The sequence below is a fragment of the Haemorhous mexicanus genome, chromosome 4, assembly GCF_027477595.1.
Source record: "Haemorhous mexicanus isolate bHaeMex1 chromosome 4, bHaeMex1.pri, whole genome shotgun sequence".
In the NCBI taxonomy this organism is placed as follows: Eukaryota; Metazoa; Chordata; class Aves; order Passeriformes; family Fringillidae; genus Haemorhous; species Haemorhous mexicanus.
The window spans coordinates 2,681,442-2,700,283 of NC_082344.1; the positions used below are offsets into that span (position 1 = coordinate 2,681,442).

At 41.5% G+C, this 18,842-nt stretch overlaps 1 protein-coding gene across 13 annotated transcripts in view; it reads right to left on the minus strand.

The window, feature by feature from the left end:
- The window catches only part of CAMK2D (calcium/calmodulin dependent protein kinase II delta), a 121,132-nt gene that overhangs the window by 34,458 nt on the left and 67,832 nt on the right, over window positions 1–18,842 (minus strand). For 8 of the 13 annotated variants that reach the window (XM_059843665.1, XM_059843660.1, XM_059843657.1 and 5 more), the window contains exons 5-9: window positions 18,674–18,728; window positions 12,132–12,197; window positions 9,535–9,607; window positions 4,033–4,135; window positions 382–465 (exon numbers count right to left, since the gene is read on the minus strand). In XM_059843665.1, coding sequence (XP_059699648.1) covers window positions 382–465; window positions 4,033–4,135; window positions 9,535–9,607; window positions 12,132–12,197; window positions 18,674–18,728 — 381 coding nt within the window. Of the gene's footprint in view, window positions 1–381; window positions 466–4,032; window positions 4,136–8,592; window positions 8,666–9,534; window positions 9,608–12,131; window positions 12,198–18,673; window positions 18,729–18,842 lie in introns of those variants that run through there. The other 5 variants (XM_059843668.1, XM_059843666.1, XM_059843667.1 and 2 more) reach the window with 3 other exon arrangements.

The window sequence follows — 18,842 nt, forward strand, 5'->3', positions numbered from 1 at the left end:
GCAGACCAAATTTCAGGCTCCTTGTGAACCAAAACTAATGTCCAGCTCACTGTATGAACTGGTGTGTTTACTAGCTAATGAGGCATCACACACCTGCAGCTATTCTTTGAATACTCTTTCAAAGTGTGTTGTGTAGACATGGCCAAGAATGACATGATAACAGAACTTAGCAAATAATTTTTAAAAAAAGAAGCTTGTAGGGTAACAAAAAATCCAATGACCTCTACTAGAAATTAATACTGAATTTTATAATAATAATTACTGAATTTTATTATATTATGCATCTTTTCTGATGCACAATATAATCCACCCTGGATATCATTTCTCACCCTTAAGACACTTTACAGTGGACTGAATATGACTTTCAGAACAACTTCTTACCACATGCCCACATATCCACAGGTTTTCCATAAGGATCTTTTCGTAACACTTCTGGAGAAAGGTATCCTGGAGTACCAGCAAAGCCTGTCAAAAGGCAAGGCAACTCTGGTCAAAACCTGTAAGTGCTCTGCAAAAAGCAAGTGACTCTCATCTCAGCTGACAAGAGCCAGGACAACATTTCCCAAGCCAGGGACACAAACTGCTGCATTTGCCCATTTGTTTTTTATGGCACATGATCCAGAGGTAGTGCTGACATTATGGGGGACCAACTAACAAAGCAGAGGGGCAGCCACTGTATCCTGTTTGTAAGTAGATCTATGTTGCACAAAATTAGAGCTACATCTAATCTGATCTTTCCACTGCAGAACTCATTTCTGCCAAGTCATTCCACTTCTGGAAACCTCTTAACAAAAGTTTACAGGAAGCATCTCTGAAGCAATCTGGCCTTTAAAATTTATATGCTCTTCATCCTTTATTCATCACCAGCAGTGATGCTTCTCTGAGCAAAACTGCAGAAAGTAGGTATAAACATAACTTTTCTTAGGACACTGTAACACATAAAAACTTAATGACCATTAACAGTCTGCACCATTTCAGTGAGTACTCTGCTCTTTCAGGCATCTTGGCCTACAATAAATGCTGGAGAAATCTTGAGAGGTGAGAATTTGGTGACTTTCATGAAGGACCACATGCCATTTGTGCAATATCACCCTGGATTCCACAAAACTCATGAGAGACTGTGATAACATAGAAAGTGTACAGCTACAGAAAAAAAGAAGCCTTTGCCCCTCAGTCACCAATTACTTGGGAGTGGGAGGAGGAAATGAAGGAACACCTTTTTAAATTCTACTGAGAAAAGAGCTAAAATATGGTCATGAAAAAGAAGCTTGTTTTTTGCAGGCTCCTGATATGGAAGCTATGAATTGTTAAGGAGTACTATCACACAGGAAACACATCTTAAGCTCCTTAGAGAAGCTGAAAAATAGATGTTCTAAGTAGCTTTAAATAGAGTGCTGTTTCTTATCCCTTCTTGGGTGCAGTGCTCATTTGAAAGGGGAAGCAAAGTCGTCTTGAGTTTAAAACTTACCACAGCTCAATGAACATTACTGTGCAAGATTTGAAAATAAACTCTAAAGCAAAAATAAGTATAGTACTTAGCTAACCTTACCTCTCAATGAAGAAACAAAATAGATCTAAACTGAAATAACTGGTACACAGTTTTAGTACACAGAACCACAGAATGGTTTGGATTGAAAGGACCTTAAAAATCATCTTGTTCCAACGCCCTGCCATGGGCAGGGACACCTTCCACTATCCCAGGTTGCTCCAAGCCCTGTCCAACCAGGCCTTGGACACTGCCAGGGATGGGGCAGCAACAGCCTCTCTGGGCCACCTGTGCCAGGGCCTCACCAGCCTCACAGCCAACAATTTTTTCCTACTATCTGACCTAAACCCACTCTCAGTTTGAAGTGATTCCTGCTTGTCCTGTCACTAAACGCTCTAGTAAAATAGTCTCTCCCCAATATTCTGAGTGGTTTAGAGCAGCACATACAGAAGGGTACCCAGCCTTGATTTCAGTTAAAAAAAACCAACACAAGGGAGTAGGTAACTGTCATTGATCGGGTTATTTTGTAACTGCTCAGAGGGACCCCCCAAAGGAGAGTGTACTTTTCAGAAGCGCTGCTGTTTGTAGTAACTCCGTTAGCTAAAGCAATTTGCAAAGCTGGAAACCGTGACTGTCCAGTGCCTAGAAGAGATTGCAACACCTTGTACTCCTAAACTTGCAGATTTCTCCAAGCCTCCAGAGGACCAACACAAAACCTGTGCTTTGTTGAGGCCGACACCTCCCCAGTACATTAAGCACCTGCTAAGAAGGTGGAAGGTTTCGACTAAACTATGTAAGGCTTTCTACAAATAGGCAAGGAACAAGTTTGTTTTGCAAACACGCAAACCAGGAAAGTATTCTGTTGTATTCAAACACAGGGTTCAAGCCAGTTTCCTGCTGAGGCACAGCCATGGTTCAAGCAGAGAAGAGACCACCACACCAGAGGACTGCAACAGAATAAAGGGAAAAAAACAAAAAAAAAAACAAAGAGGAGCATACTGATGCAGAGCTATAATTAGAATCAGAGCATGCCATGAGTCACTAAGTGCTGCAGAATCCAGTAGAAAGCAGAAAAATCTTACAGGAGAAAGGGAGAAAAAGTTCAAAATGCCCAGTCCGCTGGAGTTCATGTTCTGCCCTGCTAATGCAGTCCTAAAGCTGAAGGTAAGCACTCAGACCACTCTGGACTGCAGAGCAAGTTCCAAAAAAGGTACAGAACCCACTCACCTTATTGACTGACAGCTTTTTAAAAACAAAGACCCCCTTTAGGCTACTTGCTTTTCATACCTTGGTAACTCCTCCTTACATGTATATTTTAAAGACATTCTGCTCCCTTCTCCCAAGTCCTCATGATGCTATCTATGAGTCTAAACCAAGCATTTCACAAGAACCAAATGACAAAAAAAGAAAACAAAGCGCAAGATTTTCCAGGGCATTGCAACCTCCTCTGCATCACCTGCAGGTACAGAAAATATTCCTGAAGTCAACATCAACCTGCTGATTTTTTTCTTGAGATGCTTCCTGTTCACCTGATGCTTTTGTCATTGTAACAAACCCCTTGTGTTTTGCCTTGTTTCTATTCCACTCCTTTTGTACTGGTCTGTTTGTTGATGTGCAAGAGCAATCTCCTCTGTCTTTTGTGGATTACTGAAATCCATTTATAAAAAGGCTGGATTTAAAACAACAGGCTGGCTTATAAAGCTGCCAACATATGTCCAATGGCACTGCCTGTGCATCTACATGTACTTAAAGCTGTGAACACTCAACCTCCCAGCTCACTGCTCAGGAAAACCTTTCTGCTTCTGTTCCAAGCCTACAACCACTTGGTTCCAGTGCAAACTGCACTTTCTAGCTACTCTAAGGGAGAACAGGCAGCTGCTATAAATATTTTATTCTGTATGTTTTTCCACCTGGGATTTATAATAAATTTTTCCCCATGCTTCACATCTGTTCAAAGAGGGTGGCATGTGAGACACACGTATCACAATTGTACACGCACTATTGTTTCAAATTACCAGTATTAAACATTTTCCACCATTCTCCTTGAGGCATCTATTAACTGTAACAAGTAATCTGTAATTAGTGTCTGGCTACAGCCTCAGGTGCTCAATCCCTCCTATTTTCCCTTTCATTGAAGTCACGTTCCAAAGTGCTTCAGAATCAAATTTTCAGGCGTTTCCAGCTGACAGGGACCTGTTCAGACAAAATGTTCTGATGACTGGGCAGGTACACTCAGCAGTATTACCCTACTGCCTTATTCCTCAGTCATCTGAGGGGAACCCAGCGGTCTCCCTGCCAGGTTCTACAGCCCTATTTTCTGCCTCTAGTTACTCAGGAGAAAGTGGGAGAAAAGGGGTTGTGTGCACCTCAGTCAAATTTACAGGCTTGATGGAAGGCAGCACAAGCTAGGAATCAGGAAATCCAGGTTTTTCAAGGGTCAAAGAGTCATGCAGCTGCATGTTCCACTCTGGGGTGAGAGTGGGGCAGCTGGGGAGGCTTAACCGCTATGCTGAATAAATGGTGAGAGAAAAATGGTATTTACTTACCAAACCAAGCCTGTTGTTCTCCCTGGACTTCTATGGCCAATCCAAAGTCTGCCAGTTTGACTGCTGCTCCCTTGGATTTGCTAGCTAGAAGTAAGTTCTCAGGCTTTATTCAGAGAGAGAAAACAATTGAAACAAAAAGATAAGTAAATACATTTTAGACAGTACTCTGGCAAAGAACAAATACTTAGAGGAGTGAAAAAGAGAATGAAATTGCAAAATTTGCACTTCCCATTCCTATCTGGAAAGAACCACCAGGCCTGTAACCTGCCTTCATGAGCTCATGCCAGCAAGACTAAGGACAGGGTGAAGAAGAGAGCCAGAAGGGGCATTCGGAGCTGTGACACGCACTGGTGTGACAAGGCAGGTCAGAGATTCCCAAGGGCTCGTTACTGGAAAAATGGGGCAGCAGACTCCCAAAGGACAGGGACTCATTGATGACTAGTCTAGCCCATGGAGTTTGCAGGATCAGGAACCTACAACTGTCAAACAGAAATGTTTTGCATGACATCCTAACAATAACAGCCCTGTGATTGTATTTAAGAGGGCATGTGTATTTACATTGCAAATCTTTCAGCAAAAGCAGCACACCCACGTTTGTGCCTGCAAAGAACCTTTACAAATAACCATGTTAGTGAAAGTTCCCACCTTGCTTTTGTTTTGTAGAGCATGTTGGTCACATCTGAAATGAAATGCAACGGTACACTCACACAATTAAAGGTAAAAGATTTGAACATAACAATTGTGTTCATTCTACTGCTCATAATGAATCCTTTTAACTCCAGTTAGCAAATACATCAAATGCAAATTGCCCAAAGACAACTTTATTGTATGAATGTTTGCTTTCAAAATACAACTAAAAAAGTACTATAGAAATCAACAGATTATTTCAGAGAACTGTGATAGCATTTTCTTGCCACATCTGTCTTTCCAATCCCCGTGGTTTTTAAAAAAAACATGGTTTTTTGTTCTACATTTACGGAATAACAAAACCTCACTTTCATGGGGATTGCTGTGACTCCTCAGAAGCAATTTCTGCAGTGGTCTGTCAGAAAGGACTTCACTACAGCCAGGCTGGTGCTGGGGCCCCAATCCTGCAAACTCTTCAAAACCTGTTCCAGGTTCAACCCAGGAGCAATCATATCACTTCCAAGAGACTATTTATGTGATGGTAGTTAATCCCACCATGTACTGAGGCTGGAAACAATTAAGATCATAAGCCTCTTTCAGCAAAGCCTATCTTTAATACATGTCAGGTATAAAGCAAAATATGCTTGAGCCTAAGTAAGACCTCAGCCATGGTGATACTTCTATTAATTAACACTACAACGGGCCCTGACAAACTCTTTAGTCTAAAGGTAGCTTTTTCCCCTCTCACCAAAGGAACATCTTTTCAACAATTTACCAACACTTCTCTCACTCATCCCTTTGTCCTATGCCATAGGCTAGACAACTTTAAAAAACTTTCATCAATAGTTACTTGATAAATCTTCTATTTTCACAGATTTAAAAATTGAGATGAAGAGCCCCTCAGAACAAAATCTTTACACTCACTTAAATTATCAGTAACCACCCCAACTACACTGAGTGCACAGCTGAGGACTCTTCTCTAGTTTAATCAATGCCATGTCACATTCCTTGCCATCTAACAACACTAATTGCAACATACAGTCACACAGGTCTGCAAGGTTTCCTCTCGTTCACAGTAACTGATTCCTGGAATGCTGTTCTTGTATAAGCCTCTTAAAGCAACGGATGATCCTATTTGGTTGTGACCTTCAGGCAAGCCAAAAGCAGTGAAAAGCCTCATCCTTTTGGATCAAATACAAGCACTACCCCACCAAGCATATGTTGCTTTCCCAAAGAGTGATTTTGTTCAAAACACTGGTTTTGTGTTTTCTGATGCTGGTTTGGTTTTTAGTTGGCTTTTTCGGTTTATGTTTTCCCCTTGGAATTGTTTTTTATTCCATTGCATGTCTCTTCTCTACAGAAGTACCACTTGAACAGATGAGTGTGTTCCACCAGGATTCCTGACTTACTCCCATGCCAAAGACAACAGCCTTTTGGGCCATGCCAAGTGGGACTGTGTGCTTAACCAACATGCAGCAATCGTTTGAGGCTGGCCAGAGGCACGTGGGTGATTACCATGCATTAACTGGGAATGAGTGCAATTACTTGGCAAACATTAACAGCACCGTGCAGGACTCTCCGGATTCGGTGGTGTCACCTTGTGCTCCCCGGCGATGGGCAGCAGCCAAGCATGCACAATGGCACTGTTAACTGCTAAAATTACTTACAAATAAATTAACATGATTTATGCCATGCTTTCCCAAAGGTCTTTAATCCTTAATATACCAAGTATTTAAGGCTCTGTGTATTTTTCTTTGAATATACCTAAAGCAGCCACTCTTTGGTGGAAGGTAAGCAGGTCTTAACCACAAAATCACAGAAGTTTCACAAAAGCACAAAGGCGTGACAAGAACTGGAATTCCTACCTGGAAGTGCACTTTTACTAGCTGGTAAAGCTAAGTTAATTGTTTCTGGGTCTAAGATCCACCACCATTCTGACTTATACCAGTGATTACAAAGAGCAGCAATAAGCACTTCTGCAGGTCATAGGAGGCTGCAAAAGCTCCTCTCTGTTTGCTACTGAATCAGCCTAGAAAGAAAGTTAAATAAAACAGGATAATCCAAAATCTCCACATCCCCAAGCATGCCATCATGTTGTGGACTGCGTTATTGGAAAAAAATGCATCAACTTTTGCAATTTAAGGATCCATGCCAGCCCATAAGCATCTTCCACATCTTGCTGTTCTGCTCCTGGCATCTTCTCTTCAGCACATGGCGTTCTGCTCGTATTTCACCACAGTCTTTCATTTAATTCTTTGGGTTTTCTGGCTTTTGCCACAAAGCTGTAACTGAAGAAGGATGGTTTTCTGCTTCCTCAAGTTTTCACTTTCCCAAATGAAACCGGGCACTACAGCTTGGCAGAAACACTTTTTCTCACACTGTTTTTTCAATTCATCCTGGATTTGCCAGAATAAGAAATCCACACATGGTCTGGAGCAGGCAACAGCTGGATTTAATGCATTCCCAAAGAAAAAGTTGTTTTGTGTGAACGTATAAAAAGTAATAGAAAGCATCCCTTATTTCATCAGTTTGCATAGCTACAATCCTGGATTTTAAAATTCCTTTTGATGCTTTAGAAGCATAGGATTGCATGTACAGTGTGGACAAGAACCACTGGAGTAGCTGGGCAAATTGGACATAGTTGCCTTTAAACTCATCCCACGTTATCCAGCTGCCATGCAAGATGTACAAATTGGACAGAGATTTGTCAGTCTCCTCTTGTACAAATGTGACAAAGGAAAATCCAGAAGTACAAAATGAGTAAAAAATTTGAGGTCTGCATCTTGGAAGCTCATCCTGCTCTCTGAGCTTTTGGGGTGAACCCCTTTGTGCTCCCTTATGATAACAACATGGACTTTATAAAGTCAGACAAGAACAGTTCGTTTGGGAGTGAAAGTTGCCAAGAAAGGTGACAGCATTCTGATTCCAACATTATTATTCATTATAACCACTAGAAACTCTTATCCTAGGAGTAAATTTCCGCTCCTCAGAACTCATTCAGAAAAAAACTGAAGCCCAAGAATCTGTGCCACAAGTGATTAGTGTGTTTTGCTGCCTTAGCATACACACCATTTTCTCTCTGCGTCGTGAAGGATCTGATAGTGCAGACTTCCATCTGATTTCAAAATAAACCATCTTCTTTTCCTTGTGGACTGCGAAGCTCAAGCGCCCAAAAGGCAAGCTTACTAAGAGTTCTGGGACAGCCTTCTTTCTTGGAGTCTCACAGTAAAAAAAATGATCTAGACTTGCTTCTTTCCTTGCCAACGTATTTTAAAGGCAGAGAGCATTCCTCCAGTAGATGCCTCTAGCCATTTGCATATGTACACAGTTAAGAAAGAGGGAATGCTCTCTCAGCACAGAGTTTTCTTTAGAAAGGTCTCTAACCCAATGTTAAAGCTCATCTGGAAGGAACTGGACTCCTCAGGTGAGTGTGGTGAGAACACTGTAGAAACTCCTGGTTTTAAAGATGTTTTGTTGTCCAGCCGTCATTTGCAGGAGAGAGACGTCCGTGTGCCAGCAATCCCAGAGCAGCTGGCCTTCTGTCACTATCAAATGCACAGCATGCAAAGGCTACTGTGCTTCCCAAAAGCACTACATATTCTGCTGATGAGACATGGGAAGTCACCCTCATGCCCTGTCCCAAAAGCTCTGGATGACAGAGGAAGACCATGTATTCAACAGATAGACACAGTGCTTGAAAAGCACCCCTTGCTCTCCCGGTACTGCCGGGTGCTGGACAGCCAGGTACTGGCCAGCCTCGAGCAGATTCCCTCTGGTGAGCACGAGCTTGTTCTTACATGTAGGCGAAGCCAAGTTAAAAACAAACGAACAGAGGGGAAAAACAAAAAGAGGGAAGCATTTACATTTCGGCTGCTGGCGGCCCTGTGGGGCAGGGATGCTGCTCCGGGAGAGCGGCGGGACAGCAGCACTCACCTTGAGGTCGCGATGGACCACGCCCATCTGATGGCAGTGCAGCACGGCCTCCAGGATCTGCTGAATGCAATGACTGCATGCAAACACCATGGGCGCCCGTTAGTTCCAGCACCAGGCGGCGGGGCGGCGGCCGAGGGCGTAGCCGGGCGTGCCTGTGCTCCGGCCCGCCCTGCCCTGCCCCGCTCGGAGCACGACGGCCTCAGGCTCCGCGGCGCGGGGCTGCCCTCAGAGACAGGCGGCGGGGCGGCTGCCTTGGCTCCGCTTAGAAATTAACACCAATGGCTTTTTTAACGATAATTTTTAAAAGGAACAAATTTTGCCACTAATTTAAGGTCGTATAAAATATTTGGCATCCTCTGTGCTTTCTCCTCCTCGTTTACTCAGAGCCTTCACAGAGGCATTGAAGAATTGCAGAAATGGTTAGAAATCGCAGCGACCATGGAGGCAGTCCCCAAGCCCCTGCGAGCCAGGTACTCCAGGTCAATAATTAGTTCATAGCCGCCTTAATCTAGCCGGCAATCAGCGGCACTTGCCTGAGGGCTCGTCACAGCCGAGCGCAGCAGCGCACTGCCCGCCGGGCCTCAGCACAGCCGTGGCGGTCACATCTGCAAGCTGACATACATCACAGCCAGGGTCACCTCCTGCCCCGCACTGCCACACACGGACAGCCCCGGCAGCGGCACCTGGCACAGCGGGGGCGAAATCCAGCGCCTCGGCAAGAGACGCTGTTTGGGCAGCCGTTGCCCCGTTTGCCGTGATGTATGTTAGGCCTGCAGACTCGCACGCTGCAAAGAGGCGTCATGCATTATTGGTTGGAGCGGCTGCTCGCAGGGTGAATAGGAAAGGCAAGGGAACATCGCAGACATCCCACCCTCTGCCCCTACCCAGCGGAAAGAAAACCCCAAAATTCTTATATCCAACTGATGGGCACCAGATACTGACCTTCAGGTCTCTGTGAACTATGCCATTTAGATGACAATGATTAACACTTTCTAGAATCTGCTGTATACAATGACTGCAAAGATACAAGGGCAGAATGGAAGGGAGAACATTTTAAAGGCACATAATCACATTAAATACAAAATAAAATAAAACTTAAAAGAAAAAGTTAAAGAACAAAAACAATTTTACACCTCTTGACAAGTCTTGATTGCTGTTTGAACTGGAACAACAACATTGCTGAGAAATTTCCAGCTCCAACACATCCAAAAAACGAAAAACCAAAACAAAACCAAAAAAGACATTTAACATGGAACATATGACACCTATGAGACAGAATCATCAGACTGTGTTTTCATTCAGCAGTATGGAAACTTTGCCCAGTTTCCAAAAACTGCCACAAGAAATAAAAAGTGGAGGCAGTAAAACAATTAGTGGCATGTTTCGGTTTTCTTAATTTTTGGTGGCGAAGTTAACATTGCAACAAGGGCTGAGACAAGAAAATGGTCAGAAATGAGATGATGGACAGAAAACAAATGAAACAAAAGAAGTCAAAAGCTAAGGAAAAGCAAAACATTTTTAATTTTGAATTGGTTTTCTTAAAACGATTAATAGGATAAAGCCAAGTCATTCAAAAAGGTGGCATGCATTTTCATTTAAAATAGTGTCCAGCTCTAGTTTAGTTAGGAGTCACTTGGGGAGTGAAAATCCACATTAAAAATTAGGACAAATATTTTAATTTGGTGCTTTCAGTAACCGAACTAGCACCTATTTTCCCATACCCACGTGTGCAAGTTTTGGCCAATCCATGATACCAAAAAGCACAACTAAAATATTAATATTTTAGAGCACTGGAACTTTTTCAGACTTTTTTTGGCACCACAAGAGCTTAACATTATTTTTAAAGACATCGTTGTGGCACGAGTAGAGTGATGATAAGCAATACGCAGTAGTCAAGATGCTGCTCATCCAAAACCTTTTGACCATGGAATTCAGAAGGAATGGTCATCATCAGTAACTGGAGCCCAAGCCTGAAAACCCTTTCTTAGGCAAGTAGTTCACAACTCACTGCACGGTTTGTCTGAGTACAGACTACTGGCGTGAGCAAGGGCTTGCAGGAGCAGACCAGTGTGACAGTCCTGGGAGAGGCATCCACAGAGAACAGCAACTAGTGCTAGAGGGATACACACATACACACACTAGATATATCTATATAGATAGATATAGATCTATATATAAATACACAAAATACAGAGATGCATCATAACTAGATATTTTAGATATTTCACTTATTTGTACTGAAAAAATAACATGTATATATACATATACTTTTTATATATATATATATACACACACACACATATATATGCACAGCCCCTTCCAAAACATCGTAATTCTAGAACAGAAGGAATCATCATTGTAATTTTTCCTTTGAATTCCCAACTACCCTAAAAACACACAAGGACAACATATACTGGCCTTTGGCATCAATATTGGAAATTTGCTTCAATCACAGCAGGAAAAAATGATTTGATAAATTTTTCAACATAGCTCCTCTTCTTCCATCCCACCTAAACCCTATTGCTGTTTTCTACAGGGTGTTTTGCTATGTGTTGTTCTTTATTTAAATGCCTAAAGTATTAATCTTCCTACCATTCCTACAGAGGCAGTAAGATCTGGAAATGGAAGCTTCCTAATATTCAGAGTAACTTCTTGTCTGTTCATTATTATCCTACTACTGTTGTTAGGAATACTTAATTCTTTCCGGTCATCTCCCAGTGATCTCCAAATGTAAAGGCATCATTTAAAACTGCAAGCACTAAATATGTATTACTGGGGGGTGTGTTTGTAAACACACAGAAACATAAGGATTCTTTAAATTTACTTGGAGATCAATTCATGTGAAGAATGTGGCGGTAGAACATATTTTCTTTAAAGTAATTGACCACAATGTTTAGGATTCTTCATTTTATGACAATATTTAAGATTTACTATTATATGAGGACAAACATGAGATGAGTGGCCCTGATACTTTATGCATGCAAATTATGATAATTGTCAACTTATTATCCAAGTTTTTCAACAAGCACTTGCAGAAAATTGCCAGAGATTTCATATTTGAGCTCAGACTATGACACACAGAGTATAATTGCTTATTGATTAAACACAACAAAGATTTTCTAATCATTAAAGGAAATTAGCAGTTCTGGACCGAGAACAAAAAAATTATATTTAATGCAAAATTCTTTTAATGTTAAACTTATGCTTCAGACTTGGATCAGCAAATTTAAAAACTCATGGATGAGATACTTGAACTGTTCCATCCAGTTTGCAGAGGAAACAATGGGTAAAATTTTTATTAATTGAGATCCAATTTCAGCTTTTTCAGATCAGCAGACACCAAGACTTCCCATGAGTTCTCCGCCACATGGTTGTGAGCTCAAACTGCCAAACTCTGCCCTTCCAAGTCTAAGAGAACTCCGGGAGAAATCCTAGAGTCTCACAGACTGTGCTGGGAAACTGATGCCAAACACCAGGATACATTTAAGTAACTATGCTAGCATTATCAAAAGCAATCATTAGAAAAACAAATTACTTACCTGGCATCTGCTTCACTATAATACTCTCTTGCAACTATATCTTCAAACAATTCACCTCCAGTGACTCTGTTACAAAAAGCAAGATGGGGAAAAGGAGATTTCAGAAGTGAAAATGTGCACCTTACATTAACTTGACAGGAAGAAGTCAGACAGGACTAAGTGAAATATATGTACAGAAATGCAAGAGGTTTTGCAGCAAGGTGCAGGAACTAAAGTGGAAGGTTCGTCCATCCAAATCATTACATGAATAAAATACATGTGGTGGAAGAGAAATCATAAATAGTAAATAAAAGCCCAGGGCAGCAGCATATTGGGCAAGTTACCAGACATTAGTTATGGATGTCAAAAGGAAGGAGTAAAACTCCAAGGATAAAGGGAACTGAGCAGCCAGGAAAACTGTGGCTGAAGCTCAGTACAGTTCAGGTAACTTGAAAACTGCAATATTAGGCAAAGGTAAGAAATGCTAAAACACAACAATGCTAAAAAGGGAAAAGGGTCTTTCAGTGTAGATCAAATCACAACAGAGGTGTGCCCAGAGAGGCTGGCTTTTTGTGCTGTGGCTAGAAAGAGCATTACTGAGTTGGAAGGGAAGCATCAGTAGAATCAGGGTACCTTAATCAGTTCAACAGCAGATTTTTCCCAGAATTTTTTCATTTATCTTTGTGGAGAAAGTAGGAACAGCTAGTTAAAGCACCACTGAAAAGAAGTTATGTACAAGAGAAGAACTGAATGATCCTGGGGCCAGTAACAGAAGTGGCTGTGCATCGTTGCGTACTCAGGAGCTCATTGAACAATCAGCAGTTTAATGGTACAAAGTGGTTTAAAAGCAATAAAACTGTTTTTATATCCCAAAGATCACAGTCTAGAATGAGCCCTGAGCAGGATGATGCCACAATCTTGGATTACATCTGGAATAGGGTGACAGCAATGTAAAACCCCTCCTCATATTGTACCAGTTCTAGTCACTCAAACTCAGAAAAGGGAACTGGATGTGCAGCATGAACAGCTACCAGGCTACCCACTCACTCATCAGATCCCCTCAGAGAAGCAAACCCAGTTTAGCTGGACAAAACAAAGGTTAAGAGGGATGAAAATAAATACTTAAGATGAGCATTAGCCTAGATCTCCCTAGAGTGGAGTTGTAATGGATAATATTGGCACAATAATACACGAGCATACATTACCTAAAAGTAAACATAAGTTAAAATCAGAAGTTTTCTAGCAATCCTTGTAAGATGAAGATTCATGAGCTTTTCAGTAATTTCATAACACCTGTCTGCCTGTGTCACAAAAGGGGACTCATAGCACAGGAAGACCCTTCCTGTAACATTTCTCTCCTGTGGTATAGGCTGACAGACTGACACAGCTAAATGCAACTCTTTTTAGTGTACAGGTGCTTACAGAAATAATTCCTAGATGAAAGATCAATGTTTGTATTTCATTGCTGGCTATGAATGTGAATATTAGCACATGACATTTCCAATAAGTTCCCACACATAAAAGCTTGAGTGCACAACAAGAGACTTAAAGATCGAGATGCTTAAAAATCTATACTACCATGAACACAATTAGTATTGAATACGGTTAGGTTTATTAGGATTAAAACATTCAAGGTGAGAATACTCAAAATGTTCAGAACTGTAACATTCACTTGCAAACTGCTGTATGAACACTTTGTAGAAGAGCCCAGTTTTCAGCTACATTAAATGATGACAGAAATGTCCTGCTCAAGCAGCAGCCCAGCTCCTTTCTTGGAGAAGGCCAGTTCAAGAACTTGATTTTCATGATTTCATTTACATTTGGGTTACACCTTCCTTTTTCTGAGTTTCCATCTTACTGACTTCTTAACATAGAGATTTTCAGGTAACAGAATGCTATTTTGTACAAAAGTCTGGAGTAAAATCTAGAGGAGGTAAAGTAGCTTGTTGCCTAATTTGTATTCTCTTTTTGCCTTCTCCCTTCCAGAGACTGGCTTTGGTTGCTGTAGCACAAAACGTTTGATTGATGCATATTTTGACAGTCTTTCATGACTCCTTTTTGCATATATATTTGTCTACCACAATTCTGGTAAAGAGGAATAATTCTCACTTTGTGATGAATGAAAAAACAAAGCATCCTTTGATCTTACTCTTTCCTAAAAGACTTCTTTTTGATCCAAGCTAAAGAAAGGAAACAAGAAGACAAGAAGAGAGTACCAAACTGATGTTTGCTCTTCTCCAGCACGGAGGGCGGAAGGGGATATGAAATCTTACGTGCTGACACTAAACATTTGCTTGGTATTCGCAACCATTGTTAAACAATGAAAAGATTAAAGCAGGAGCAGAGCAGGTGAATTTCAGTGTCAACCAAACAAGCAGTCAGCAATTCCCACGCTCTGTCACTCTGAAGGATACCTTAGGAACAGCAGCTCTCCCAGCAGAGCTGAATGGCCACCATGAAGGAAGGCAGTGCAGTGCAGGGCACGAGGAGAGGACAGAACCCGGCTGCACGTTCTGAGCCTCTGGGCAAACCACAGCAGCCGTGCTCCTGGCCTTGGCTCACTGAGTGTCCCCGAGCAAGGTGCCCCTGCAGCAGTAAGGTCATGGGCATCACAGTGCAGGACAGCCTGCAGGCTCCAGGAAGCCTCTCTCAAATGACTTGGGTCCTTCACCACAAAGCCACGTGAGCAGGTGCCAAGGTACTACCTCCCTGCAGGATGCAAACGGGAATGGATCTCAATGCCTTCCTGACACAGATATGTATCTGGATCCTGGGAAGTCACATTTCATGACAAGCCATTCACTATATAAGCTCTGGTAACTTGCAAGACACAACCTAAAAGCTACTGGTTTGTACAAATTGCTGTGGTTCTTTTGTGATTTTTGAGCAGAGCACACTAAAGTGGCAACAAATAAAGCACATGGGTTTGTTTACACAGAAGAGGTACAAGCAGCATGAAACTAAAAGTTCTTTGGTGGCCTTTCAGTGAATATTTTCATTGATTTAACCTTGCTGTATAACATCTTAATTGGACAGAAGAGTTTTATGGGCCTGTTGGATTTTAGAGGGATTGTCTGCCTTTGCAGAGTGTGTGGCATCCACAGCTGTGTTTGCAGCTTCAGTTGGACACTGAGGGCACATGGGCAGAGGTTCCAGCACTCAGCAGAGCTGCTGCAGTAGTGGAGATTATTGTGCATCCCCTCCTGGCTTTGCACTGACTGATTAAAGCAACACCAAGGCACTCCACACCACTTTGAGAAAAACTGCTGGTTTATGTTTGCAAATATAAGAGACTAATTAGAAGAAACACAGACATTAGCACAGACAGCTAAACCAGCCTCTGATGAAGATCAGACTGGTGTGGTTTCTTCCTGGCTTATGTTTACTTCTTCAATTGCCTTGATAATGGAACTGGGAGGAAGCATCTTACAGTGGCCATAGAACTATTAAATTCATCTGTGGCCTTTCTACTTCTGAAATAGAGGCCCAGGCACTTACCTGAGGCAAACACTGTTTTCCAAATTAGGCTATTTTTTTGTATTTTCTGTTTATTCTACACAGCACCGGCCCTGCACTTAGAATCTAAAAGCAAGGCCAGGATTCATAACATACCAATTGTTGCATCTCATCAAGTGCATTAAAACGGGAGGCACTGAAAATAGACAATCTCATTGACTTGCACAAGAGAGTTGTCAAGTGCTACAGCTGTTTCCATTCAGATACAGCAATTAATACTGACAGAATTGATTGGATTTGAACTCATCTAACATCATTAAGACTGAAGACAGTCTCATTCGTGCTTAGCAACTGAAATGGTCCAACAGACGCAAATCCTGACTGCAGCTGCCTTAACCAATAGGGAAGGGGAGCAAAAACTTCATGAAGTCCATTATTAAATTAATGAAGCTCATTGCTCAATACCCATTTTGCACATGGATTTCCAGAGACTCCCACCTTCCCATTTGACAGCAGAACTGTTCACCCAAAAGCACGTCCGTAACAGAGTACATTCAACACTGCTTGTTTCTCCAGAAAAAAAGCCCAGCCTGAGGTATACGAGTGAAGCAACAGGCTGCAGACATCCCTGTGGCATTTAATCCAAAGAGATGATTAGAAATTCAAACCAGAAAGTAACAATGATTGTTTTTTCCTATCCACAGAAAGGGCAGTCTTCCCCTTCACTTTCTTACGTGGGATGAAGTCTGAAAGAAATTTCTGAGGAAACAGCCGTACCAAATCCCACACAGTCTGAAAGAAATCATTAAGCAAATGACATGATGGCATGTGTGGGTGGAGTGACAGTGTTACACCACAGTCAGGCTCCTGCTGAATAAAAACTAAATAAATAAAAGCAGGTTCTTGGCCTCTGTGTTCAAGAAGTGCATCCAGTACCTTTTTATCATGGCAGCTCTTATGTACTTGTCAACAGGGCAGTAACCACATGTTTGTAAAAGGTGAAGTTTCACTAATAAATAATACTAGTGAGCATTGAAGCAATGATTTCTTAATCTGAATGTGAAAAATCAACTGTGAACAGGCATTCCCAGTAATTTGGCAAAAGTTTCTCAAGAATGCAACCTGTTGCTTCTCCAGAAACAATTATCAGCAAGCAAAGTCACTGCCTCCGCCACTCAGACATTTTCCTTTTTGCAAAATAAATAATTTTTACAAACCCCTCAAACCACACGGCCAAAACATAAAAGTTTTATATATATGTTTGAAGCTGTTCCTCTGCTTGTCCTGAAAGGGACTGACAGGGAACAGAGGAAGTTCTAGCCAAGGCAGAACACTTCCTGTGGAATCTAGTTTTCTGCCAAGGCAGTATCTTTGGGTTAGGCATTAACATTTTACTGCAGAACACAGGCTTCTATTTGCTCCCTTACTATCGAGATCTAGATACTGTTATCTGCAGTTTTGAAGCTGTTCAAATGTTCTAGTTCACATCACAATCATAACCCCCTGAGATAACTCTGGCATTATATATTAAATTTAAGGCAGATGTGGACTAACTGCAATTATAGCATGGTACACTTTCTCACAGTACAGCAAAAAAAAAAAGCCACTGTTTTTTAAAAAGGGATATTGTCCCTAGAACTAAAAATTTTACATGCACTTCTTTGAAATGTTCTGAATTAAGAAGTTTTTTCCAATTCCACATAGAAAGATTTCCTTTGTAGCCCTTAAGGGAAAAAAAAGCAAAACAAACCCCAGTGCATGTCAGAGAACAAATATGTGTGTTGTGCCCTGGAGCCATTTCCAAGCCGACAGTCACAGCACTTACCTGGGACAGACACAAATCACACACAAGCTCCTGTTGAACCCAGAAGGATTTGAGTCCTGAATCCTGAATGCCTTCACTGCAGACAGACTATTCTAATATTTGTGTGGTTCTAGTCTGAAATCTAGTGCTGAAGAAGTCTTTACAGATTTCTTTAAAAAAAGGTAAGTCAGGAAGAAAAGCAGAATGTAACTTGAACATGAAAGCACATGATTGCTTGTGTGCAGGAAGATTCAGGTTCTAACCTAGCCATGCTGAATGAATACTTCTGTTTGTATGCTTAGGAATGAGCTATATTCCATTTCTGGGGAAATAATGTATTCTCATTCTAACCAGCAAAACCACGGGGGGGGCCTAAGGAAGCTCCTGGGGTAGGTGGGTGGGTGTGCTGTCTCTTAAACCATAAACTGCCCTGGAAAAATTTACAGTTCAAAGAGATAATTTTACTTAAGTAAGTCAGTTTTGCAATACAATCCCTATCATTCAGGCTTGTCCATATCTAAAACCATAAGCAGTAACTTTTCAAGTGAGTGGCAAAGTTTGCCCTTCCCAGGGAAGAATGAGGAAATCAGTTTCTCCTCTCAAGTTATGAGCCTGAGACATACAGTTCATGCTGTCACCATCCCTGCTTCCATCAAAAAGCTTTATCTGGAAAAAACAAGCTCCATACAGGCCCAGGCGCTACATGAACAACTCATGGGACTTAAATTCCTGAAGCAAAAGAGAGTATCAGTAGGAAACTTCCTTTCTATATGCTGGGCACTTTACATTCTGAGTGGTGTCAAAATGAAACATTATAAAGCAGTAAGATATCAATCAGGAATTAAACACTAAAAGAATCTTTCCCTCTCTAAACTCAGGCTTACCTTTTTAATCCAGCATTTGAGACTTTCTGTAGAGAAATTAGTGTTCCACATGCTTTTTTTTATCTTTCCTTTAGACAACTGGCTTGCAGCAAATAATTTTTTCTGAGTTTATCTTTGCTTCATTTTGGCAGGTAGCACACAACTTATACTTACATACCTACACTTTATATTAAAATCCACTCCACCAGTGGAGTTTTACTAGTTTTTATGGAATAAATGGAGTCCTTACAGTGACACTTAAAAATGAGTTCTTGCACATGCAAATGACCAGATATGTTCCTGTCCTTCCAGCTGTTTCCATCTATTTGTCCAGCTCATGACACCAGAACCAGGCATTTATCTCATGAGCTTGCACTTGCATCTCCGAGTTAGAACAGCCCATCCCCAACATGCTAAACAAATGCAAAACAAATACTTACAAGTCAAAGACTAAGTAATGGAATCCTTCTTCTGATATGCTGTCATGGAGCCGCACTATGGAAAGGGGGAAGAAAAGATAAACACCAGTCACCTTTTCCATGTCTTTGATGGCTGTTGTTGGTTTGGGGGAGAAGGTGGGGGCGGCGTTATAGCTCTACTGCAGAGCTG